At 37.1% G+C, this 26891-nt stretch overlaps 1 protein-coding gene across 4 annotated transcripts; it reads right to left on the bottom strand.

Annotated features, from left to right (window-relative positions):
- Positions 1-23154, bottom strand: LOC122066127 (branched-chain amino acid aminotransferase 2, chloroplastic-like). Of its 4 annotated transcripts, none has more exons than XM_042629949.1 (10): positions 21806-23145; positions 21519-21598; positions 19492-19666; positions 17395-17571; positions 17183-17314; positions 16158-16256; positions 11557-11673; positions 5667-5762; positions 4428-4540; positions 1-780 (listed from the first exon to the last, which is right to left on the bottom strand). In XM_042629949.1, the coding sequence occupies exons 1-10, from the start codon at positions 21932-21934 to the stop codon at positions 666-668; spliced, it is 1233 nt and encodes a 410-aa protein (XP_042485883.1). In that variant the 5' UTR covers positions 21935-23145; the 3' UTR covers positions 1-665. The 4 variants fall into 4 exon arrangements, with proteins under 4 accessions (XP_042485883.1, XP_042485882.1, XP_042485884.1 ...); XM_042629948.1 differs by having other exon boundaries at positions 19492-19669; positions 21806-23143; XM_042629950.1 differs by lacking the exon at positions 11557-11673 and having other exon boundaries at positions 19492-19669; positions 21806-23154.
- Between the last annotated feature and the right edge of the window lie 3737 nt (positions 23155-26891).

The raw sequence follows: 26891 nt of genomic DNA, 5'->3' as shown, positions 1-26891 counted from the left end.
TGGTTGAAGACCAAGAAGTTTCATTGAATGGTTGGCTTGTCAAGGCATGTAAAGATCAGTCTACACTAAAGCAAAAGGTGCCAGAGTTCACCCATCACTAAAAGATTAAAACAGTACAGAACGGCTTCCTAAGCTACAGAATAAGAGTAACAAAAAGGTTATAAGCACTGTTGAGTTTGTGCCTGGTGACAACCTTCGGAGTTATACTTTGCTGCAACTGAACAAATGAATTGTTGGAAGAATGGAATTGCATTTTCTCAACATTTTCTCAACCTTTGACTTCAATTTGCCACCCCATACAACTTCCTGACTGGACAGCTATAGATCCACAACTGCAGGTCTGTTTCTTCACTTATGTCTCATCCAGGAGGTGGGTCAAATTGGAAAATGCATATCAGAAGTCCAGTGGCTCATGTTGTTTGATTGTCATCTTCTTATGTTATGGATGTAAGAACAATATACCTAATAAGCCCATATGCTTTGTGAATGCAAGCAAGTGAAAAACATGAAGGAATTTGGAATTTGACATTCTTGAATATTGACCTTTATTCTCAGATTGTCAAGGAAAGAATGCATACTGAGCATTGTTCACACTCCATGGTAACAGTGAGGATCTTACCCATGTATAATGCCGACAAATCAATTGGCTACTGCTACTCTGCCTACTACAACTCAACAGTCCAACCCATTTTGTCTTCTAAAAGACCCATCTGCAGTCTTGTGAGTGTTGTATAGAGTTGCTGTGATACAACACCGACTTTTCTGTCTCCATAAGAAACCCTGAAAAAATAAAAAACAAAATTTAACATGATATCAACCCATAGGCCATAGCTCATTTGTCTGTCACAGGCAGCATTTGGAATGTGCTGACTAAAAGAAATGTCTATTACAAGTTGATGCAGTTGCACTAGGTTGGCTGGCAAGGGGTGTCAAGATTCTATTGATTTTTCCGTCGGTCTTGGCTGGACCGATAAGCGCTCGATTGGCCTAAGTGCTAGACTGAAACTGAGAGCCCGACCAAACCGACCAGAAAATCAAACCGATATTTTGGAGTCTGAAGTTGTTTTTCATGTTATTAAAGGAAGTGGGGGAGAGAGAGAAAAAGAAAAGATCATTCCTAACCAACGCTATGAAGTTTATCCAGAAAAATCCAGTGCCAACAAAACTCTCCAATATGGACCTTAAGAAGATGTTACCTTTCTAAATCTTTGAATTTTAACTCTCAATGAGTGGTCGTAACATCCGACCCCATCTCCAAAAACAGACCCTAGAAGTTCATATCTTACCATCACCACTATCCACTTCTTTCAGCCAACCTCCAACATCATTTGGCACATTCTTGGTTGCATAAATAATCTAAGTTAGGTATGGGGAATAACTTGAATTCTCATGAATAAATACTACAAAGAAAATCCACATGGCCATGCAATTACAGAATTCCAAGAGAATGTGTGAAAACCAAGAGAAAAAATAAGGCTTTGAACTTTTCACTTCACCAAATTGATCTCCAAGTCTCTCTTTTAAATCATTGAAATTTTCTGATGCAATTAACATAGCAATACAAGATAACACAGACATCCACCCAAATTTTCTACTCTTTCAGAATTTAAAAGCTTCCTCCGACAACTAATATTGCTATCTCTATAATGGAGCATTAACCAGAACGACTGGATTTTAAAATACTTTTCAACCATGTAGCCTGTGTTTGGTAGATTAGAATAGCCAGAGGTCTTACAACCCACCTCAGAGCCTTCTCTAGCGCATCTAGCCATTGCCATGGCTCTCTCATGCATCCCAGCTATTCTTTTAGCTGCAGTACACCCTACAAATATCATCTATTACAATGTTTACAGCATTTTTCTTTCATCCACTACGCACTTGTTCAAAAGAATGGTATGATAGAGGAACTTCTAGAAGTGTCGGAATCTCTACTTTTAGATTTTGTAGACACTCAGAACAGATTGCTACCAAGACATTTAAATTCAAGCTACAAGAAAACAGATGCACTTCGCTGCTCTTTTTGTCACCTCCTCAACATTAACTACCATGATTCTTCATAAATCGGATAAGTTATGCACCTTGGCTTTGCTATGCCCTGATTCACACTCTTCAAGTTCCTCTTCATCATGTATTAAAAAGATCTACCCTCACTTCATATGCATGCTAAAGATTCCCTTATATTGTCTGGCTTACCAAGCAGCAGTTAAATCTGACCCCTTCCAAGCAAAAAATTGCAAATTTGTGTTAAGCTCCTTATTTCACATTTTGGCAGAACAACTTCCAGAAGCCTTTTCGGAACTTTTGTATCTTAAAGTCTAGCTACCATATTTATTTTCAAGAAAGAAGGAATGATTTTTCTGCACTGTCTCATCTAGAGAAAATTCTCTCAAAAGGTCCTAATTTCTGCCATGTGGCAGCTTTTCTGGGGCTCAAAATTTGTGGACAAGATCTCCATGCAACCATCAATCACTATCCAACATATAGTACCACTCTTTCATTTAGGATCGCTCTTTTTTACCATGGGACTTCCATAAAATTCACAAAAGCAAATATGCATCAAGGATGTTTCCTTTGGTGCCATCACAGTAGCTTGCCTCGACAGTCACCCTCTTTTGAGCCACATGGAGTCTTTCATTTAGGATCTCTCTTTTTTACCATGGGTGATGTAGATCCCCAATCATAGGCTGAGCTATCACAGGAAGAAAGCCCAGCCCAAATAGGGCCATCGAACCACTTGAGTGGTTAAGTAGTCCTTAGTGAATAAGGGCCCATTGGGCCCATAGATTTATAATTCAACAAGGCCCATTAGTGGCCATCGATTTATGTTAGTAAGGCCATAAGTGGCTATCAGTGGAAAGTTAGTTAGTTAACTAATTTGTCTAGGTTTCTAATGTTAGTCCTAGTAGAAGTACAACTCCTAATTAGAATATGACTGCTACTATTGTATCCCTATTTGAAGCGGAGCTATTGTACTCAGAAATCAGATTTGAATAAACAAAGAATTGCAGTCAATTGCTTCTAACAGCCAAGATAGCTGTGGGTGAGATGCCCGGGCCGAGATAGCCACTCTCACCCACGATTCTCTTGCTTACTTCTTTCTTCTTTATGTTAACTCTCTGTTACTAGTAATTTGTTTGCTGTGATAATCATTCAAAGAGTGTCCAGATCTGTTTAATTCCTTAAAGACCAGAATCGGCCAGCAAGAATTTCTCATTCTTGAAGACAATCGACCTTCATATCTCCCACACCTGAGATCTGATCTGCAAACCCTTTTGGGGTTCAATTCTACCTTCCAAGTGGACCGCTCGATCCACACTTCGAGGTCAACTGAAGACAGCAGCTGCGGTTCTTGAAGATTCTCTTATTTTCTCTTACGGTCTGAAATCAAGAAAGTGTGTATCTCCTACATCAGCCTGCAGAATCCATTCAACTTTGGAGCTTTTCTTTTACACACTAGGGCCTACAATCGACCCTAGTTTGGGTCCAATCTGAGCAGCCTAACTCCAGCCGCAGGTATCCCCTAAAACCCCTAGCCACAGGCTTCTCTCTCCAGGGGTTTTGGTTCTTGATTGCTGGTTCTTACTAATGAGTTGTCTCTGTTCTTTTAAGTATTCCCTGGGGTCTTTTTCTGGTAGTTTTCTGTTCCTATTGCTGTACTTTGTCAAACTAATTCAAGAGTCCTATATGATTTGGGTTTGGGGCAGTAATACATTGAGGGTAGTTGCCTTGTGTATTCTATTTCTACATTAATGGGACTTCCATAAAATTCACAAAAGCAAATATGCATCAAGGATGTTTCCTTTTCTGCCATCACAGTAGCTTGCCTCGACAGTCGCCCTCTTTTGAGCCACATGGAGCATTCAACTTGCCATACTAAGTGTTGGATGGGTTGTGAACCTCACCTATCAAGTTTGGGGTCCAATCTCAAACCATATGACCCATCATTATTAAGTTCTAAATCTTCTAGTTTCAATTTGCCAAAATATTAGGTAAAGTCGAATTTTCAACCAACTTTTAAAGCTTTAACTCCATATTGGAAAATGTATTCAGGCTGAAATCAACAAGACAGATGGTGATAAAGACCCCCCCCCAAAAAAAGGGCATACCAAGTGCACAAGACTCCCGCCACTGTGGGGTCTGGGGAGGGTCATAACGTATGCAGCCTTACCCAGCTTCGTGGAGAGGCTGTTTCCTGACTTGAACCCCTGACCAAAAGGTCGCAATGGAGCAACCTTACCGTTGCGCTGATGCCTGGCTTCAATGGTGATTAAGACAACATGTCCACAAAAATTCAGAACCAGCTAAGCTTCCATGAAACTTCCCTATGCTTAACCATGTAAAGGAGATTCTCCATATGTTAAAATTGATAGCACCAATGGGAATCAATAAAAATATTCAAAAGCTACAGAGCCTGACAAGAAATTTACCTTTTACCAAGGTATGCAATGCTTCCCACAGGTGACACAACCACTGCTGTTCCTGTGCAGAAAACTTCATCAGCATCAAGCAACTCCTCCACTGATACAAGGCGTTCCCCAACCTGCACAATACTACATAAGTGTCTTGGAAAAGCATTATCATGATCCTTTTCTCTACTAAAATGAAAAATCATACCTCATACAGGATCTACTTTAGTAATATAGTTTGAGATATATTATTTCATCTTTTTTTTTTCCCCTAAAATAGGACAGAGTCTTGCCTGAACATAACTCTATTCCTACTTTGGATAGAGGTTTAATCATGTGGGACACCTATCTAACTAGTTAAGATAAAGTTTCAATAACAATTGACATCTATTCATATTAATGGATAGAGTTTCTTATTTATTTCTTTCCTATTTCAAGTACACTTTCCTTTCCCACTTTAAGTACACTTTTAGTTTTTATTTAAAGGATGGAAGGCCATAGAACCCCCCCCCCCAAAAATGGTTTTTTATTGAATAAAGCTCGGCTTTGCTCTCTATGTTTTGTGTGATTCAAAATAGCTTCTGTGAGATGCAGTAGCAACCGAGTGGGGTGCTAAAGTAGGGCTGATGGGATTTCAATCTAGTTCCAGGTGAAATGCTTGGTCCCCCACTTCTATTCCATTCTTCATCTTGTTCACCATCGGTGCAGGTCAGTATACTGAAGTCTTCTATTTTCTGTTCATGGTGTGATTGTTGGATTCTACTACTTTAAGTATTCTGGCTTCTTGTTCTTGTTCATAAGTCACTAATTTTTACACTGATTTCCAGAAATCCTTCTCTCACCAGCATTTTCTGAGTACTTGAATTTTGTGGCCGATTTTCAAGTCTTGGTTTCTGTTTTCTGTCATAGTTCCTAATCACTGTTTATCAATCATTTCAGAAATTTCAACCTAAATTTCGGTTTAAGGTTGAAATCTGATATTAAGAACCATGCCCCTAACATAAAGAACTTTTGAGAATAAGACGAGGCCACAAGGAGCAATTAAAAGGTGTCAAGTTCTAAATACACCTATGGAGGTGACATGTAGATAGTTTCATGGTCCCATTAGAAAAACAGAATATCATGCATCATACAAATGCTCCAATGCCTCCCACCCATCAAGGATATATAAATATCTATATATATATATATATATATAAATAGATAAATTAGATAGATAGATTGATAGATAGATAGATAGATAGATAGATAGATAGTTACCTGGAATCCTAGGCTTCGGGCAACATCAATTATACTCTTCCGCGTAATGCCAGGCAAGATTGTTCCTGTTATTGCTGGAGTGGAAATAACTGAATCCTAGGAGTGCATAACCAATGAAATACAAAAGAATTAGTTGATGACTTAAATCGTGTTGAAAGCAGATGTTGACCATGACATTATATCTTTGAACTTGTACTCTGATCATACTTGTATGACATTTACAAAGACGCTACTCTCATACAAATATTAAGCACCAGATGAAAGAAAATATGCACAACAATATATAAATAGTAATGAAATATTAAGATATAATGCTGTCAAATAGTAGAGAGAAATACAAGATTATTCCAAGATCAGACAAACATTAGGAAAAACAGAAAACCAATAGCCACATGCATTCTGCAACTCATATATTCCCAACTATTGTGCATGCTGATATACATGAAGGAAATAGTTGATCATTAACATCAAAGGAACTTTTAACCATGAAAACAACAAATCATAGAAAAATTATTTGACCCGGGATTAACTGAACCTAATCAGTTAGGCCTTCATCATGGGGTCTCTTGTTCCTTTAGAGCACTGTTAGGGCTTCTTGTTCTTTCTGCAGTGGTTCCTCCTCCTGGTATAGTCCGACTTCTGCTCTGGGTGCCCTCTTATCTCTTTTTTTTTTTAATTTAATAAATGACAATATATTAATTAAGGAATGAGAATAATTATGGGTCCTATATTGGATCCTTTCATCTTATCTTCCCTATTTTATTTATAGGAAAATTATCTTGTACCACCCCTGTTTTTAAAATTTATCTGACAAACCACCCTAAAAAATCCAAAATGGCATGTATACACCCTGTTTTAAAAGATAATTACTCTTAAATCCATTCCATTAGCTCACAAGCGTCAAGTGATGACGTGTCACATTTGGACTTTTTTAAATGACAAGTTTACCCTTGAATAGAACCATAGTTTTTAAGGCGGTAAGGCGACGGAGACGTTTGAGGGTCTTTCGGAGCGCCTTAGCGATAAGGCGGGCATAAAACGTCGCCTTATCGACTAAAGCATTCCTGTGTAATTTTTTTTATAAAATCAATCTATTTGGCTGAAATCCTAGTTGAATCATATTACTTATATGTTAAATAGATATTAAAGGATCATATTTATACCAATGTAAGATATTCATTAAGAAAACAAATCAATAAAGTGAATAAACTAAGTTCATCTTCATCAATCATCAATCATCAATCATATTAACATATAATATAAATACATAATTATGAAATTAAATTATAAATATAAAGAAAAGAAGACATAAAAAATACAAGTATTTATTATACTTTCCTCTATGATGCCAAAATGAATGCCTAAGCCCTAAGGTCATCCACTATATTTCTACTCCTGTCAAAGAAGAATGAAGCTCACCACTACCGGAGCAAAATGGTCGCCTGGATCAGTGGTTCTTCCTTATTCCTTGATTCCTTCTCAAAGCCCTTTCTTAAAACCCTTGACAAAATCCAAACCCTATTTGTGAATCGTGTTTTTGTTTTGTTTGTTTTGGTTATTTTTTGTGGAGTAAAGTTGATCCCATACATCTCAAGTGTTAACAAAACCATACTTACCAATAAAAAATCTATATTTTGAATCTTCATCAAGTAATTTAAAAAAAAAATCCCATAAGGTGCCACTTCACATAAGGCGGAGCACTGCCTTACCATCTCTAAACCGCATCAGCGCCAGCGCCTTAAAAACTATGAACAGGACAGAACAGAAGACGCAGGCAACCGCTGCTCTTCTTCTCCGTCTTTGTCTCTGCAATTTTTAGTCTGCTTGTGAAGATCGATCCAAAAGAGTAGCAGAGAATAATGGAAAATTGAACACACTCCGCATTAATGGCGGAAGATCAGAAATCTCCAAATTATAGTGGAGAGAGTGTGAAGCTCTTCGCCAATCAAGTTCCAAACCATATGACCGAAGCTCAGCTTCTCACAATGTTCAAGGAAGTTGCTATTGTGGACGAGGTCCACATCATCAAAGACAAGTCTATTGGGTCCCAACTAACACTGAGAGGGGGGGTGAATCAGTGTGCCAAATATTTTTCATTTCCTAGCTGTACCCCTGATATGGCAATCTCTATTTGCACTTCAATAGCATAGTTTACTGATGCTGCCCAAAGCTGCTATGTATACTATTGATCATTCTTACTGTTGCACGGAACTTACTCACATAACCTGTGTTGTTGCCCAGAGCTATCTCATAAACCTCACACGGTAATCACTGTCACATACATACACAGTCGTATACACATCCACACTGCACCACCAAGTGGTCAGGTCTACCAGATGTACACACCCATTCTGTAGCCAAGCACTCCAATCCACAATACAAATACGAGCATACACATCCACAACATAAGAAATACGTGCTTCGGCCAATTGCCTACATGCACGGAGTAATGCCCACTGTCGGGCTCAGCATTTACTCAATACTAATTATGACTACATCCACAGCCAAGGGAACACATTCCTAGTTTCCACCAATGACATATAATGGCTAGGTCTTCACCCTAGTTTTCTCAGAATGATCTGAGAGGCCGCATCCAAGGCAAATAGGTTTAGGTAGTTGTAACTACCAAGGAACACATAGCCCCTGTGTTCAGCACCCATTGAACACCAATAAAAAATAAAATTGGGCTTATAACAATGTCCTATAGTGAAGCACTCAAACATGCAAATTTCCCCCAAATAGACTACAACTATCACTTAGGCATTTTATCAAACATCTTGCTTACAATGATTTATAATAATATAAATTTGGTAAAAGTGAGGTTACCTTGGCAAGGAGTAACCGTCGGAGATGCAATAATGTCGATCTCCACTTGATGCAGACCACAACCACATTGTCTTAGTGCCGCCAATGCTTCAACCCCGGTTAGCACTTGGGTTTCTTGAAGCAACTCACAAGAACCAAATTCTAGGTTCTTTTTCTTCTTCTTTCTTTTCTCCTTGTCTTTACTTTTATGGAGCAACAATGGCATTCACATTCACACACACACTCCTCTCTCTCTCTCTCTCTCTCTCTCTCTCTCTCTACTTCTGCTCTTCTGGTCTTCCTCGTAAATAAAGCTTTAATGGGGAAATAGATTCTCAATAGGAACCATCAAACTCCATTAATTGGATTTGAGAAAATCTTTCTTGAGAGGCATTCAAGACACACACAAAGAGAGTGAAAAACTTCTTTTCTATTTCCCTCTTCTTTTATTCTCTTCCATTTTCCTTTTCTTTCTCTTGGCAACAACCAATAGAGCTTGTTGCCTTGGTTTCCAGCAGCCTCCTAGGCCTCTAATGGGGGCTACGGATCAAGTGCAAGAGGATGGAAGTCTTTCATTCAAACCCTTAGGCTTCCACGAGCTTCAACTCGTTTTTCCGACCACCTCAGCAACCCCTCTGCCTGATTTCTTCCCTCAGGTGTATAGAGCTCGGAGAGATGAAGAATCTCCAACTTGAATCACCCAAATCGGAGTTAAGATGAGGGAGATATGGCCATTTGAAGTTGGACCAACCAAAACACTCAAAATGGAATCTTCCGAGGTCGGCGTAAGATACGTCGGCAGCGCGAGCAACAGGGGCGTAAATCTGACCGTATATCTTATCAAAGGGAGTCTCTTAATCTAGACCGTCCGATTATAATAACAGATAGTAAATCTCAATCACAAGATTTGAATAAGGGAGTCAATTGATGACGTCATGCTGATGTCAGCGGTCAGCTGTCACTTTTTGTTGTCGATTTTTGATTGGTTACTTTTTCCGGATTTTAAGGGAGCTTGTCTCCCACTCACGAAAGTGAAAGGCTTATCAACCATTGGATCCGAATCCTTCAAGATTGGTTTTAATCAGATCTCATGAGATCCTTTAGATCAAAATCTTTTTAATACCTTCTATGCACGGGCGAAACACCACAACATATCTTGATAAGGTGTAGCGCCAGAGCATCAAGGCTTACGCACCTAACCAATCAAATTCCATGTGCAAGCATCTATATTGTTCATGTCAACACAAAATCTCAACAGCCTTTGGATGGGCATCAAGTCTACGTGGTCGAATGTGGACCATCCATTTCACTTCCCTTTACTCCTCTTTATTACAATCAAGCCCCTGCCTTCGTATATTTCAATGCTTAAAGACCCCCTACAACTCAGACCATCAAAATCTTGAAATTACACAAAAGCCCTTCAAATTTCAAAAATAAATTCCAAAAAATCCACCCAACACCGAGAGCAACTGATGAATTTTTGGTTTGGATTTTCGAACCGGCTTCACAGAAATACATATAACTTTTTCACACGATATCCGATCGAGATGAAACGAAGTGCGTTGGAACCGTGACTGGACGCTCTACGACTTTCCAGAAGAACCAATCATCTGAATCAGCCATATAAAAATACCAAAATGCCCCTAGACCTTTCCAATGATGCATCTTTCTCATACGGAATCAGAACACGATGAAATCAGAACCGCTGGAAAGATCGGATTTTTGTCTTATTGTTACATGGAGAACACTTCCTTTAAAAAATTCATCTTCAATGCCGAAACTGCCCTCGACTGCCACAAATGCGGTAACTTCTTTATACGATATCGGAATGCGACAAAATCAGATGCACTGGACTAGATAAATTACAATCTATCTTTTTATGAAGAAACAATCTTCCAAAAATGTCATTTTCACTGCCAAAAATGCCCCCGAGCGTAAATAGGCCAATTTTGTCAGTTTTGACCTAGAAACCCGCACCACATACTAAGAATGTATCAAACCACTCCATGCATACCAAGTGGCTCTGTTGTCTCATTGGCGACATTGGACAATGCCATGTCATCATTTTCATCCATGTCACCCAAACTGACCACATCATCACCGCCACGTGGCCGGATTGCCAACAAGGACAACCATACAACAACAAAGTCTACTCGTGTTTCCAGAGGTTGAGACAACTCTGCTTTCAATTCTTGTTCTTTAATTTGTTACTGCATTTTTTTTATCATATGATCATATCTTGACTCTCGGATGGATTATGAAATGTCTGATTTGAGCGATTTATTCAGTATGCATGTGTGATTTTGAATGGGTGCTCGCGGTTTTAAATTAAACCCTTGATAGGCATTTTAGTTTATTTCTATTCTTTAATTTCTGGTTTTTGTTTTACAGGTTGTTCTGCTGACCATATTCTCTTGAATTTAAAGAAGGAAAAATCCAAAAATTAAACAAGGAGCACTTTGATTCTCACTTTCACCACACTTGGCCTTTGCTACTTCGACGTTGATGGTGGTGGTGGCTAATACTCCTTCCTTCCAAGAAAGAGGTTAATGGCTGCTCCTCCTTTGATGATCACCCTTAATGTTGGTGCAACTCCTACATTCCTCACCCCCAATGATTCATCTTCCTTCGACAGGCCGTCAATGGCTGCTGTAAACGTCGACCCCAATTGCTGCTACAAACGTCGCCCATTCTAGGATTCAAAGATAACTAGTTTGAAAAGAAGAGAAACAAAGGTGCTGCAAACGTCCTCGTCCTAGGGCTCAAAATGAGAACAAGCCTTTTTTATTCGTATTTTGTTTTAGGGTCAAAAAGGTTAATTTCATTTGTAAACTAACGATGTTAGACTTTAAGGGTACATTTGCCATTTTTTTTTTTTTAGGGTGGTTTTTCAGATAAATTTTAAAAACAGGGGTGGTACAAGATAATTTTCCTTATTTATAATTAAGTCATTATCCACGGCAATACCCTGCACAACTAACAAATGGGAAAGAAATGAAGAACAATAAAGCTCTTGTTCACTAAATTTAACCAAATAAGAAGAATTTTGCAGCCAATAGCATGGTAGGTTTAACATTTAGCATACCTTCACGACAAAAACATTACAAGAGGAAACCTCTTCCAAATATCTTTTGTGGATAGAATCCAGGTACAGGACGTCTGAGTAGCCTTTGGCTTTTGCTCCACTTTGTGGCTTCAAAACCTACATAAAAGATAAAATAAATAAATAAATAAATAAAAATAAAAAAGAATGATAATGAAGTGTTAAAAGGTCTGTAACCCTAATTTGAACAAAATTAAATAAAAAAGAATGGAACTTCTTACTAAACATAGTAGGTCATCTATGACCACCACCCCCCCCCCCAAAAAAAAAAAAAAGAAGTAAAGGAACAATTAAAGCATGGCCCAAATGTGTGCTCTGTTTGAAAGGAACTTTTCCTTTAAATAAGGGGGCACTATCTATGGGTGAATATTACAGTGCACTCAAGAGGCATGTGGGAAGAATTAAATGTTTATCAACCCCTTACTACTGAATATAGACTTGTTGAATTCTCAACGTGCAGAGTTTCAAGTGGCTGAATTTCTTTATGGTTTGAATTTTGATCTACAACCTATCAGAATTTGAAGTAGGAATTGCATCTTCTGGACCATTGCAATGGTCAAAACAGTGTAGTGTATTGGGTATAATCCGAAACCCTAGTTAGGGTATTACCCTATGGAGTACACATACTGCCAAACCACTTAACTGCATGTATGTTTATTTAGATATGTTGAAGTGCATGGTAACATGAGGATGGGTGTGCATAGTCTAGTAGGCATGGCCACAATGTGGTTGCAAGGTCGACATGCAAACGATTATGTGTAAACACACCTAAGTGCCGGGAATGCAAAGTGTCAGTACATGAGAGATGTTGGGCCAATGTCATCAGAGAGAAGGCCAATCAGTGTATGTATGCCAACGAGTGTCAGAGATAGTGCTATCAGTGGGAAGTGTGACAATACAAGTAGTGAATGTTGCTAGGGGAACATCAACGGAGTGAGAGAGAGTTTTTTTTTTTTTATATTTGTTATTTCACTTACTTAAGATATTATTCATAAATAAGCAAATACCCCCTCTATTTGAATCCAATAAAAATAGTTTAAAAAATAAAATTCCAAAAGGATAAAAAGTCAACCCCCTAGTCCAAAAACAAAAACTGGATTTTGGTTATAGGGATGATTTTCAACTTTTAAATGCTGTGGTTTTTCTCAATTATGAAAATTTTATAAATTCTATCATATTAAAACATTGCTAAAAACCAAAAGTCAGGTAAAAAAATCTTTTGTTTTGATATCCATAAAATTATTTTCATTCAGGCGATTTTAACAGCATTCGCGCATTTAAAAATAAGTTTGACCGGAGCATAACTTTGTTATTACAACTCAGATTTAAGTAATTTTAGACTTGTTGGAAAGTTAGTTTTATATTATAACTAATACAAAAAGCCTCATGTAAAAATAAAATCATTTTACCAATCAAACTTACTATAGAACAAGAGAATTTCTCTAAATTTTGATTTTTTATAACTTAATATGACTTAATGTTAATTTTTTGTGATTTAATATGGCTAAATGTTGATTTTTAAAGACCTGATGTTGCTTAATCTTGATTTTTTATGACACAAGGTATATATAGCTTACTAAATAATGTTAGAAATTAGGGAAAATAAAAAATAACACTTGGTAGCCTTGTTCGCCTTAAGGCGGGCGTCTTCTCGCCTAAGCGCTTAGACAACCCTCCACCGCCTTAGTTCGCCTTGTCGCCGTGGCAATTATGCGCCCCGCCTTCTTAGTGTCAACCTAGGAACAAATTGAAAGTCTTATTAGGCTCGTTATGTGCCTAAAATCTCAAGTTTATCCAATGGTTATATAGGAAAAACTAGGTACGGTCAGAACATAGGAAGTATGAAAAACCAGCAAATAGCAAGAAAAAAAAAAATGAATAACTCTCAATCCATTAGTCTGATGGTACTCAGATCTGGGTCAAATGGTATAGATGGGTAGGGAATAACATATGCAAAATCCAGCTGCAAGAATATTGATCAAATAGTGAATGAAGGAAAAACAAAAGAGAAAAAAGGAAGAAGAAGATATGACCAATAGGCTTCACCACCAGTCCCAAACAAAGGGTACACCACCTTGAATTGCTACTTGCTTTCATTACAAAGGTTGTGACTGACTCCAAGGTTTGAAATCTCGTTGTTTTGGTGTTTCAGTGGTTTCAAAACCACCGAAATACCAAAATTTCAGCGAGTTGGTGTTTTTTTTTTTGGTCTCGATTGCTTGTTTCGGTATTCAAACAGCCATATAACAACCTGAAACTTAGTAGGGAGCTTGTATTAAGGTAAACATGTTTAGAACTTAAATTTGCATTTAAAAAAAAAAAAGAGGAAGAAACATGGTGTTTTAGAGTTGCACCCTTGTTTGGCAGCAACCATCAAACTGTGTTGGAGATTTTATGAAATATTACTAGAAAAAGACAAAATGATAGTAAAACAAGTAAATAATGTATCCATAATATGATCAAAACATACTATTGATTAATTAACTAATATCAGAGTACTAGAGTTCACATAGTAAATCAATAATATAGTACGTAACTCCCAATTCCCAATTTTCAAACATCTTAGTTATACAATATTAATCAGAATGATTGTCTATTGAAATGAACTATGACAGCCTGAATGGATTCCATTCATTATCCGAAGGAGTCGGCGTGCCTCTTATTGCAAAACAAATGCACGCCAAGTCATATTGTGCAAGAAGTAATGAACGTAGTCCTCCACAACTATTTGCAAAAACATGGTTTTGAGGAAAGTGGTTTACCTTTTCAACCTTGGAAGTATGTAGATATTCAACAATAGGAGCCCTTGAAGTGATCTTCCACAACTTGAGGTGATGATGTGACCAAATATGGAAGTCTCCAACTGATTTTGTGTTTTGTAGATGCAAAAAGTAATGTTGATCACACATTGTTCATAAAGAGGTCTGGTGAAAAAATTACTATTTGTATATGTGGATGGCAACCTGGTAATAGGAAATGATAGTACTGGGATTGATCATCCCAAGGATTTTTTGGGCAGAGAATTTGAGATAAAGGATCTTGGAAAGTTATGGTACTTTCTTGGGATTGAAGTTGCCAAGTCTTCAAAAGGCATCTTTCTCTCTCAAAGGAAAAACATCCTTGATCTGTTGTCTGAGAAAGGTATGTTGGGTTGTCATCCTTCTAATACTCCTACGGAAGCTAGTACTTGGTTCAAGGAAAAGGAGGGTGAACCAGTTGACAAAGACTGCTACCAACGGTTGGTAGGAAACTGATAAATCTCTCTGAGACACGACCTGATATTGTTGTGGCTATGAGTTTGGTTAGTCAGTTTATGCATGATCTCTATTCCTTTCATATGTAAGCAGTTATCCATATCTTGCAATAGTTGAAGTCAGCTCCAAGGAAGGGGATCCTCTTATCTCCTCACGATCACCTCCGAGTTGAAGCTTATATAGATGTTAATTGGGCTGGTTCACCTAAAAGAAAGTCCATCTCTGGTTATTGTACCTTTGTGGGAGGGAATCTTCTGACTTGGCACAGTAAGAAGCAAAGTGTGGTGGCTAGATCTAGTGCTGAAGCAGAATTTCATGCCATGACATAGGGGATTTGTGAATTATTATGGTTACGTACACTTTCGAATGATGTTGGTGTACATGTTCATCTTCCTATGATGTTTTACTGTGATAACAAGGTTGCTATCAACATTGCTCATAATCTAATACAATATGACCAAACCAAACACGTGGAGATTGACAGACACTTCATCAAAGAGAAGTTGGATGTTGGTTTGATTTGTGTTCCTTTTGTGAAGTCTGGTGATCAACTAGCTGATGTGTTCACCAAAGGGTTGGTTAGAAAATTGTTTCATCCTAGTTAAGTCAGCATGTGTGACATCTACGCAACAACTTGAGGAGGAGTGTTAGAATGGGAGTAAGTGTGCTGCACGGGCACATTGGGGCTTTCTTCCCTCCACCGACCCTATTTAGAGTAGGGCGGCTAGATGGGGGTATTCTTGTAATTTCTTTATGTTTTCTGTTTTGTACTCATATAATGACTTTATCATGATTTTATATTATAAATACAGGGCTTGTGTGATCAGTTAAAGACACACAAGCATTCTCCCTATTTCATACTGTTAACACTTTATAAATAAGAAGTATTGTTACCGGTGGGTTTGCTCTTTCCTTCCTATCAGATATCCTTTCTCATCTATCATTATCTTCTCTCTTCTCTCCTCTCTCCTCTCTCCTCTCTCCAATCTCCTCTCTTCTCCATCTTCTCCCACGGTGTACAGTTGGTTATATGTGTGATTACTTTCAGTCACAAATACAGTACAACCAAAAAATAAAAATCAAAGTTCCAAAATAGAAGATCAAGCCACAACCAATGGTGCTGTTCATGTTCCTGCATAAGCATGACTCAACGATGAGATCTAAACATACAGTAAAATGTGCAGACAATATAAGGATTGCTAAGTATTAAAACTTTTTTAGAAACCGTCACGTGCAAAATTGAAGATATATTGTACGACTAAGACAGAAACTGCGAATATAGTTGATAGTCGAGCATAATCATCAGAAAGAATCACATGGATAGCTTACCGCAGCATAGTTTCCTATGGTCTTTACACCTCCAGTTCCACCAGGAGTTGCACGATGGAATTCATTCTCAACAATCAAATGAATTGGTGCTAGACCCTCCTGGAATCAATTAAATAATGTACAAAGATTAATAACTCTGAGATGGAAACATCTGCTGAACGAATATCTCATAAAGTCAAGTCGAGAGCAAAAAACAGATGTAAGGGGTGAGGAAGCAGATAGGAATGTAAAAACCTACAAATTTGAAGTTAGGGAAAAGGTTCCCTGAGCTACTAGGGCAGGGTACACTAGCACCTCTGCGTCTATCTCTCTCCTCCTCACATAAAATGACCTTGCTGCCCTCCTATGTATTGTTCCACCTCACTGGTGCATTCCCCTATCTCACTTTCCAGAGAACCCTTTCCCTTAAAGTTATTATAGACCAATCTTCAAAAGATAAATTACAAGGTGTGGGCAGTCACCAATTTGCAATGATCATTCTTTGCAATAGAAGAGATCAGACATTGGTTTGTTTGGCGGCAACAAATCAAATTTCTAACTGAAGTCACAATCCCCCATTCCTCTTCAGTTGGTTCTCCAAACTGAATATGGTTTCATGGTTACTAGCTCTGAACTGGATAGGAATGGGGCTGATGAGCCTGAAGACCCGGATGGGATTGTGTAGAAATGAACCAGAAGAAAAAGGTGAAAAGGAATAGGATGTTCAAACTTCAAAGACCATAAAATAAGTAATAACTTCAAATTTCTGATGAATTAGGAAACCAGAACCATATTCCGCCCATAAAAAGCAGGAATATGCTATCCTCTTTAGAGTGGGAAAGCTAGATTATGCTGTATAGGTAAATAAATACGTAGATAAGAACAGAAGTTAAAATGAGTACCAAAGCTTAATAAAGCATAGATATTCACCCATAAGATCATATCATTACAGGGGCATGAAATACAAAAGGAAAAAACTTTCATCTTGATATGGCAAGTTACAATTGATTGCCTGCATGCAACAGACGACAAGTTAATCAACAAACCTTGAAATAGTTCCCAACAGGAGAAACGTAAATCAGAAAAGTGTATTCAGGGGAAGGTGCAACACCAAGAACATCTCCACTTCCCATAAGCAGTGGTCTGATATATAGGGAGCCTTTACCTGGAGGAGGAACCTGCAGTGAGGCACTGAGGCTTGTAAGATAAGCAATATAACATTTACTGCCAACCATATCTTGAACTACAAAGCAATTACCCAACGCTTATTTGCCAACACGGTGAGCTTAACGGCTTCCACAAAGTGTTCAACAGTTGGGGCTGTCATACACATCCTCTCTGCACCCATCCTCATCCGCAATGCATTCTCCTTGGGACGAAAAAGTACAACAGAACCATCTTCTTTCCTGTATGCTTTCAAACCTTCAAATAATCCCTAAAAACATTCCTTCCCAGAATAATATCGTCAAAAATAGCAATGATGCAACAAAGTAAGACTTCATAGAAAATAAGTTTTCGCTTGACATATGATGCTAATGTGATTAGCATTTATGTGTAATAAAAGTACCAATCATACTTTGTGAAAGGGTAAACATATTGCACCAGCAATTGATAAGGATTTCAATCAAACCACAGAAAATCTGGGTATGCTTGCGCTAAACATAGCATGGATAAGAAGTGATTCTGCAGGATTATGAATTCCACTTACTGAAGCAACATCACCCAACAAGAACACCAAGAAACCATAGACCAAAAAAAAAATCCACTTATAAACTGAATCTCCACCAGAAAAACCAATTTCGTCTAATGAAAAACATCTGAAACAAAGAGGGACTAGAATTATTTGCATAATGCTATTCCCGGCCACGCTCAAAGAACCAGCTCTTACTTTGAACTTTAAACTCAAATAACCAACAAGATCAGGCCCAAGGTTAAATTACAGAAACAATACTTCACGACCAAAAATAAAATTTAGCAAAACATTAAATATACCAAATGTAGGCTGCACCTTTTCACTTTTATACATCCCCTTGCCATAACATAAAATAGAACCGTTTTTGTCCTCTTCCTTAACCATTTGAACGCTCATTTAAAAATCACATGGGGCAATATTAAAAAATAAGTTTAGACAATAGAGAACTTAACACACTAGTGGCAGCCTCCTTATCATGTGGGTTTTTCCAAGGAGGCCAGCCTTCATATGACAAGGTGATGCAGTTACCGATAGGATTATGTAGGGGATTTGGATTATCTTTGCAATTTTTGCAAATCTTATTTTATTTTAGGGAGTTACGTATGCATAGGAGATTTGGTTATAATTTAGTTACCTAGTTTACTAGAGTTTCTATTTCTTGTTAGTTGCTATTTTATGTTTTGGGAGTCTTATAAGAAATCGTAGTCACCCATCGATGGGATAGTTTTGAACATTGAATCAAAAAAATTTTGTGGCTGTCATGGGAGCTTGCTGGCTGGACCCATTCTTTTCAACCCTGAGTCGATTCCTTTCCCCTAACCACTCTTCTTCACAGGTCTGATTTCCTCAACACTTCATTCCTCACGACCTCACCAAACTAAAGGACCGAAAATGCTTTTGAATCACTTGAGCACAATTTCATATGTATAAGACTATTAAAGCTGCATTCATTCTCCTCGTGGAGTACAACTCTCCCAAGAGAATTACTCAAAAACCGTTACCAGATAGATTAACCACATCGTAAAAATTGTGGGGAAGATCCAAAACAACTCTCCCAAGAGAATTACTCAAAAACCCTTACCAGATAGATTAACCACATCGCAAAAATTGTGGGGAAGATCCAAACAATCCATAAGGGAGAATTTACTCTTATCTGCAGCAAATAAAATAGCCTTCTGCACTCCCATCCCAAAACTCTACAGCAATGCAACTATTTCATGGGGTATGGAACCCAAGCCAAGCTCCAGAAAAAATCAATCCCTAGAAAACTTTAAATATTTGTATCCATATAAATTATTGTAATTAATCTCCAACTCCATTTCACAACATCACAATTCTGTATCTAAAGAAAACTACAGGTAACACAACAAAGAATGCCAGTTTAGTACATAATTATTTGCTATTTCAAAATGAAAGGAATAAGAGAAACAAAAACATTTAGATCTAAGGTCCCTCCAGAAACAAGAAAGCATAAAAATTGGACATATAAATTCAATAAACCCGATAATTCAAACTTTTTTATTCCTGAAGGACAAAGAATGCAGCATTGTTATGTAAAGTAATAGATACAAATTCCCTGAGATGAAAATAAAGTAAATTGTGTAACAGTAACTGTTGTCCAGGAAAAAAAAAAAAACTTATCCAATACTTCAGATTACAAACCTGTCCATAATTTAAAACTCCAGCCGATGGGCTCAATTCAATGTTCCCAAAACGCACTAATTCACCATCAGGAAAGTCGCCACCTTTGAGGCATTTTGTGACATACATATAATCGGTCGGCACAAGACCAAATCTAAGGTCGTCCCAACTTATATCAGCCCACTCCAATGCTTCACTGCTGGTTTCACCAGTATATTTCAATATTCACAAGTAGTCAACATATAAGCAAAAGATGGATTAAGTATGTAATCATGGACTTGATGTCTATAAAAAAAGAGCAACCCAGTGCACGAGGCTCACGCTACTGGAGGGTCTGGGAGGGGAAAATGTACGCAGCCTTACCCACTGCTAAGCAGGAGAGGCTGTAATGGACTTGAAGCCTATGCATTACTTAATTTCATTCAACAGGATAACCAGTGTGAAGAATATGCCCATTTTTCTTTGCAATCGACCATGTATATAACACATCCAACATCAGTATGACACAAAATGATTCACTATCAGGAACTGCAATGTTTATTTTTTTTATTTTTTTTCCTATCAGTATCCACTGAACTCAAAGGGAGTCATGATGGCTAATAAAGTTACACACTCCGATTGCAAATTATAAAGTAGTAACCAAACTGTCACTAGATTTATGGCAAATTTATGACAAAACATTTGGTTACTTTGAACAGAAATTCATAATAAACAAAAGTTTATCTCAGAAGGCACAAATGCATCTGGTGGTCTTTGGACCTTTTTAGCAATGTTGGTTCTAGACATAGATTCATCTAGTGATCTTATAAGTCATAAACTCTAGTTGCTCTGGATTATGAAAAACAGGTAGCTTTGGACTTACAGTCATTCTGATTGAGTCTGGGATAGGTACCCTTCCCCTTTCATATTTTCTACAGGCTAATCTAATCTTCAGGATGACAAGATGTATGCCTAACAAGCATGATTAGACCCAAGGGCCCCGTTGCCTTTTGTAATATGGATAACAATTGTTTCCCCCCATTGAGTAGGGTGATTCAACTTGCTTGTCATCCCCCTTTTATAGGTAAGGTTAAGAAAGCTTCTTATTCATCAAATCTTTTGAATATTTGGTCATCAAAAAGAAAAAGGTCAGGAAACCTACTATCATTAAAGCTCAACAAAGATGGGACTTCAGTTTGGCAACCAGGCCCAGCTGGTATTGGAGCCGAGGAGGTGCATTCAGAAATCATAATGGTATGGTTTAAATGGCATTCTCAGGCCCTATTAGCATTGCAGATTCCATTACAGAAGAACATGAGGTCGTTATTCAGGGTCTGGAACTAGCTTTGGATCACGGTTGGATGAATATTTCCATAGAGGGAGATTCTAGATCACTTATCCACTGGCTTCAATCTTACCAGGAGGGACCTTGGAGATTTTTACACCTGATCAAGAAGGCTAGAGCTCTTGCTAAGCTGGGGAATGCTTCTGCCTCCCAGATGCTGAGGTATGCTAATTTTATTGCACACAAGTTAGCTATGGAGGAGAAGGTGGACACTATTTGTATATGGGCCATGGTACGAGAGTGCTAAGTGCCGGCATGGTTGGATTAGTAAAAGACTAAGGCCGTGACAATCTGCTTTAGTAAGATATTGCTTTGACCCTGAACACCTCAAGGTGATATGAACTTGATCGCTACAATGCTCTGAATTCTTTTTATACCCCTCGACAGAGTCTGGCTAAGTTTGAGAAATGACCACCTCCAGTTAGCTAAGGTTGCAAAGAATGAGACCCCAAACTGAGTTGCAGTCTTGACTAGATATTCCTAGTTACTCAGATTTCTCATTTAATCATCCTACAGTTTTCTTCCATAAACACAAATTAATGCTCTCCTCAGTCAATAGAAGAAGCATAAAAAAAAAGTCACTATAGATAGGAAACAAAACATTCAGCAACATGATATCCGTTTAATTATACCATTATAACTAAATTAATTAAACCAATAAGCATTTGATGTTCCATTTCAGGAGACAGTAAAAAAAAAAAATAGGATTCTAAAGATTACACACCCAAGAGCAGACAATGACTTCGCTTTACACCGCGTAGTGGATGCCAAATGGAGGTGAGAGGAGCTGAAACGGAGCTTATTCTGAAGTTGCAAAGACAGACACGTCAGATAGTAATCAAATGTTGCAATGATGTAACTGCTATAATCCATATAAATATATCCACCAGGAACAGAAATATATGAACTCCTTAATCAGAGATCCTCATCATAAGAATTCAATAACGAAATGGGAAATAAAATCATTCGTTCAGAAATTAAACAGTAAAAGGCAAAGAAACAGAGACAAACCTTTAAAGATGAGGAAGAAGGTAACCGTTTTCTGTCAGTGAAGAAGGCAGGGAAGAGGAGTTTCGTGACGTTGGGTGAAGGTGAGAGAAGATGGTTGGGTTGAGCTGCAAATACGAGGCCGCTCTCCATTTCTTCTGCAAATACTCAAGAACTGAAGAACAGGTCCCCCTCTCTCTTTTGCTAACAGAGATGGTTAGAGAGAGAGAGAGAGAGAGAGAGAGAGAGTGGTGATTGCGAGCGAGGACTGTGGACTGTAGACCGTGGACCGTGAAGAGATTTTAATGACGGGAACAAGTAAAACCCGGACTTCAGCAAGGACTAAGGACTAAAATCCGTTGGATTGGAATCGTTTATAGTTCACCATGTATCCGTTGGATTAGAATCTCTTTTGAATGAGAGAAGAATAAACAAAGAAACCAAAGCGGAAGGCGACGTTCTCGGTAGCTATTAGTAAAAAAAAAATCGGACGGTTGAAGAGAGCGACTCTACCGGAACAACCGTAGACCGGAAGCTAGATTCACCCAGACATAGAGAGTGGCCTCCACATCCAGAAAAAAGAAAAAAAAAAAAACAGCAGCCTCCCAACGAGGATTACGATATCGATTGTATCAATAGGTTAAATTTAAGATGTGTATAAGAGGATATTGTATCGTATTAGAGATGTACTAAGATATGTTAAAGATCAAGAATTAAAATATCGTCAACTAAATTTAAGATACATATAAGAGGGTATCGTATTGATATCAGAGATTTTTTTTTTCTTTTTGGTAACTATATCGGAGATACTTCAAATCATGCCTATAAGGCAAAGACCTTCACATCCAAACATAGAGAATAGCAAAAAGTTCAAATGAAAATCTCACTATTGAAGATGTTTCGTGCATGCTCAAAGATCAAATGAAAATCTCACTATCGATGATGTTTCGTGCATGCTCACATTAATCCCCATGCTAGTGTAGGTTCCACCCTGGCTTTTAGGGGACTCTCTCTCAAAAACATTTTATATTGGAAAAGTGTGGTTTATGCTAGTACTCCCATGTGTCTTTCTCTTCTCTCAATGTGAAAATACATTTATATCTCTTACCTTTGAAGAAAATATAGATAGACACATGGAAGTGATATGGACCGCACTTACCAAAAAAATTTGAAATTGATTTAACTTCTACCAAATAGAGACAGGGACCAGAAAGGTGATGTGGCAAAGGACAAAGAAAATAGTTTACAAAAATCTGATGTAACCAATTATGTTACAAACAAATTTAACATTTTTATAAGGCTTTGCAACTCGTCTTAGTGAAGATGGAGAGGACCCCTAATATTATATATATATATATATATAAACAGATAATTACAATTGAAACAGAGGTCATTGCTTATTCATCTGGTCTTACCACCTTTATCTTGTTGAAACTTAAGTATAGTTTGATCTCAAGAAAATGATTTTAGATTTGCATAATAGTTTTTCTTTAAAGTGATTTGTTATTTATCTAAAACTTCTCTCTCCCATGAAATGGGGCACAAATGTGTTTGAAAACAAAAAGATCATCTCGAATACTATTTAAATAGAAAAATTACTTCTAGCTTTAGAAAATTTGATTAAAAAAATCACATAAACAAATATAAATTTTATAGCAAATCTTTATGAGTTTAAGTCTTCTCCTCCTCTTATAGAAATAAAGTAGTTCTTCTGAATCCAAGATGTTCTAAAATATGAATTTCTAGTTTGAGAGAATTGTGACATGTTCAGAAATGAATATTTTCTAACTTTTTATTTTGTCATTCATTCCTGTAATCTCTAATTTTTCTTTGTTCTTCACCTCTATAATTTTTAAAAAACATTTTTTATTTCCTTTTTTTATGAGGAGATAAAATATATTTTCTATGAAGTTCTTTATCTATTTGAAAATTTATTTCTATCATATTAACTTCAAAATTAATTTCTCTATTAGGAGCTTCTCTATTGGTAGAGTAGATGATTTCTACAAGTTCTATATTTTTCAGAAATTCTATTACTTGAAATTTCATTTCTAAGATTTATAATAGAGAGAACTTATGAACACAAATGCCGAGATGAGATGAAGGGAGAGATAAAAACTACTGAGTCTAGTTTCATCAAGATGTCGTCATCAAGTGTAGTAATTATCTCAAGTTTAGGAAGAAGATTTGGATGAGGAGTAGTTTCTTCCTTGACACCCATTCACGAGGTATCTGTATTTCATCCCATTTGATCATTTTTGCTTCCATAGTTTTATGTTGCAAGTTTGCTTGACGCATTTATGATTTATGTGTAGCCTTTTGATCAGGAGAATAAGCAACTTGAGATAAAAGAATATTTAAAGCTATATAGCAAATTTTAATTATTGATTTGGATAACATTCTAATTTTATCATAATTACCTTGAATAAATAAAGTCTTTTCTAGAGTTTTTATACCTAATTTTGATTTTAAGTTGAAGCTCGAGCCTTTAAGATAAATTTGTTCTATGGGGATAAAAGGCATGTTCAATTTCTAATATTTTTTCTACTTTTACAAAATTTATTTGTTCTAAATTTTTAATTGACATTCTCTTAGTGGGGATAGAAATATTGTTTGATTTTTGATAAAATTATCTTGAAAATTTAGAAATCATTCAACCAAGAAATTTTGTGGCACTGATGGTTCCATACGGCTCATCCAACACCCCATGGGTATAAATCTATGATGTAACCATAAATGCCTTCAAAAGGCAAAGTAAAATACGAATAGAGGTTCTATTTTCCCTTAATCAGGTGGGATGACCTCTAACAACCCTCCTATCAAAAAAAAAAAAAAAAAAAAAAAATCTCTAACACCCCATGTACTATATTTGCATGATGTGACCCACATTTAGAGTTGCCCATTAAAATGACAGATGGCTATTCATATAGTGCGAACCTATATAGGCTCCTCTTAAAAACGAAATAAAAAAGAATTTTGTCCGGAAGCATGGTCTATACCAGTGCTATCATGTGCCTATCTCTCTACCGATTGTGAAAAGATATTTCTAACCCTTTTCTTAGGAGGAGAAAAAGACATTGGGAGCGCTGGTGTAGGCTGTAAGTCTTCCCGGGTAAAGAACCACTTCCCTGAAAAAAATCTGAAATTGACACTTTGAAAGCTCTCTTTAACTTCTACCAAATATAGAGCTAGTGAGAGGACAAGAAAAGTGATGTGGTCAAAGACAAAGAAATGAGTTTACAAAAATATATTGTAACCAATTTGGATAGAAATAATTTACCATTTTTTGATGACTTTGCAACTTTAGAGAGAGAGATGTCTTCTCACGAGGAGAGAGGTAGATCCCTAGAAGTATATACTGGAGTAGGCCACACTCTCAGACAACGATTTTTTTCCATATATATATATATAATATACTTAACGAATTGCCCTTACATCTTCAAATGATATACTCAGCCTATTGATCTACAGGGAATCTAAAATTTCTAGAAAATTCTAAAGTTCACATATGATTGTAATTTGGAAAAAGAGTTTGTCTATACACTTTTGTTTGGAAGCATTTCAAGACAAGCAGCTATTTTTATGGCACACAAATTAGATTAATGATTGAACGTTTTAACTGTTGGATAGATGGAGAAGTCCTCCAATAAGCCATTACTAAAATGAGGTAGCCAATCCCAATATGTGAAACATCAAATAGAAAACTTTTTCTTATTTTTTTTCTCCTCCTAATAATTTATGATTCTTCAAACTGATCCAAAGAAATTAATTTTTTCTCAAAAACTGAAATTTCATAGCATTAAAATGACCCATGAACAAATTAGAATAATCCAACATTTGAGCCATGAATCTTTATCAAATGGACCATTACTAAGGGAATGTTTAGAATTAGTCTAATAAGAAATGCACACACTGTGAAATTGGTCAAGGGAAGAAATATGACAATAAAATTGCCACTTAGATTAGGGTTTAGGTCCCATGACGCAATACCAACAACCCCAACCCTAACATGATCTAATAAAGATAACATGATCAAAGCAAAAAACTAGAGGATTAAACGAAGAATTAACTCCTCAAATCAAGCACCAAAATGAGATTTCATTTTACAGTAACTTCAATGAAGTTTCAGTTGATTTCAACTTAGAATTAGACCACTCAATGAAGACATGTCTTAATGCTCAATTCTTAGTGACATTTTCCTGTGTTTCAAGGTTCCTATTCCCACTTTAAGGTTTCTCTATCCTCCATCTAAGAAATTTTGTCTCAGCAGAAAGATCTCCCTCGCGTGAGACACGATTTCTATTGGTAATTAACACATCAGAACAATGATTTGCAAAGAAAAACGAAAGAGAATCAAACACATGCATAGCTCCCACTATTAGGATGAAGAAATTACAAAACCCTAACCCACTCATCTCCTTGTGAAATCAACTATATCTATAAAGGGAAGAATCAACGGTACTTCTTGGATTAAACTGAGATCAGGTTTCACCAATAACAATCTTAAGTAGATGTTTGCTCGAAGCTCCTCCTCAATGGTGTTCACTGGTTAAAGTTCCCCTTGGTTCGTGTGTCGTCTCTCTCTCTATTTTACTTTGTTTTTGTCTGTTTTTCATTTCTGCTTTCTTCTCTGTTTTATTTTTTTCATTGATCAAAGATCTTTTATTTGTCTAGTTTTTTCGTTTTGTTGTCTTCTCCCTCTACTCTCCTAAATTCTTTTTCTACCGATTTTGTTTATGTTATTTCCCTCGTTTGTTAGGGGTTTCAGATCAAGGTTTGTCTTGCGTTGTACTTTGTTGGGCCTGTGTTTTGTCACTACGGGTTTGCTCACCATGGATGATAAACTTTACCAGCCCCCTCATAACGAGCCCACACTCATTGATGTGAGATTATTGTTGGATGTCATTGTCCAAGATCCAAGCGCTTGTCACGAGAGGACTGGTTAAATTAATCATCCATCGTGAACAAATCCATACGGACAAAACACAATGTCTCCAAACCAACTGACTACCTCTTGCCCCAAACGTCCAATGATGGATCGATTCGAGGGAAGTGCAAAGGGGTTAAAAACCTATTATTTTTAAAATAGCAAAAAAAAAAAAAAAAAAAA

Source organism: Macadamia integrifolia, unplaced genomic scaffold (assembly GCF_013358625.1).
Source record: "Macadamia integrifolia cultivar HAES 741 unplaced genomic scaffold, SCU_Mint_v3 scaffold2248, whole genome shotgun sequence".
Taxonomy (NCBI): Eukaryota; Viridiplantae; Streptophyta; class Magnoliopsida; order Proteales; family Proteaceae; genus Macadamia; species Macadamia integrifolia.
This window is presented reverse-complemented; position numbering and strand designations above follow the sequence as displayed.

What these genes read in the sequence shown, in the direction of transcription:
- LOC122066127 (XM_042629948.1), bottom strand. Translation starts at nt 21,934, where the DNA reads ATGGAGAGCGGCCTCGTATTTGCAGCTCAACCCAACCATCTTCTCTCA. An exon ending in AAGTCATTGTCTGCTCTTGG is followed by an intron (nt 19,670 to 21,518) that starts GTGTGTAATCTT and finishes TGGTGAAACCAG; the next exon opens with CAGTGAAGCATTGGAGTGGG. An exon ending in CCATAGGAAACTATGCTGCG is followed by an intron (nt 11,674 to 16,157) that starts GTAAGCTATCCA and finishes TCTTTTATGTAG; the next exon opens with GTTTTGAAGCCACAAAGTGG.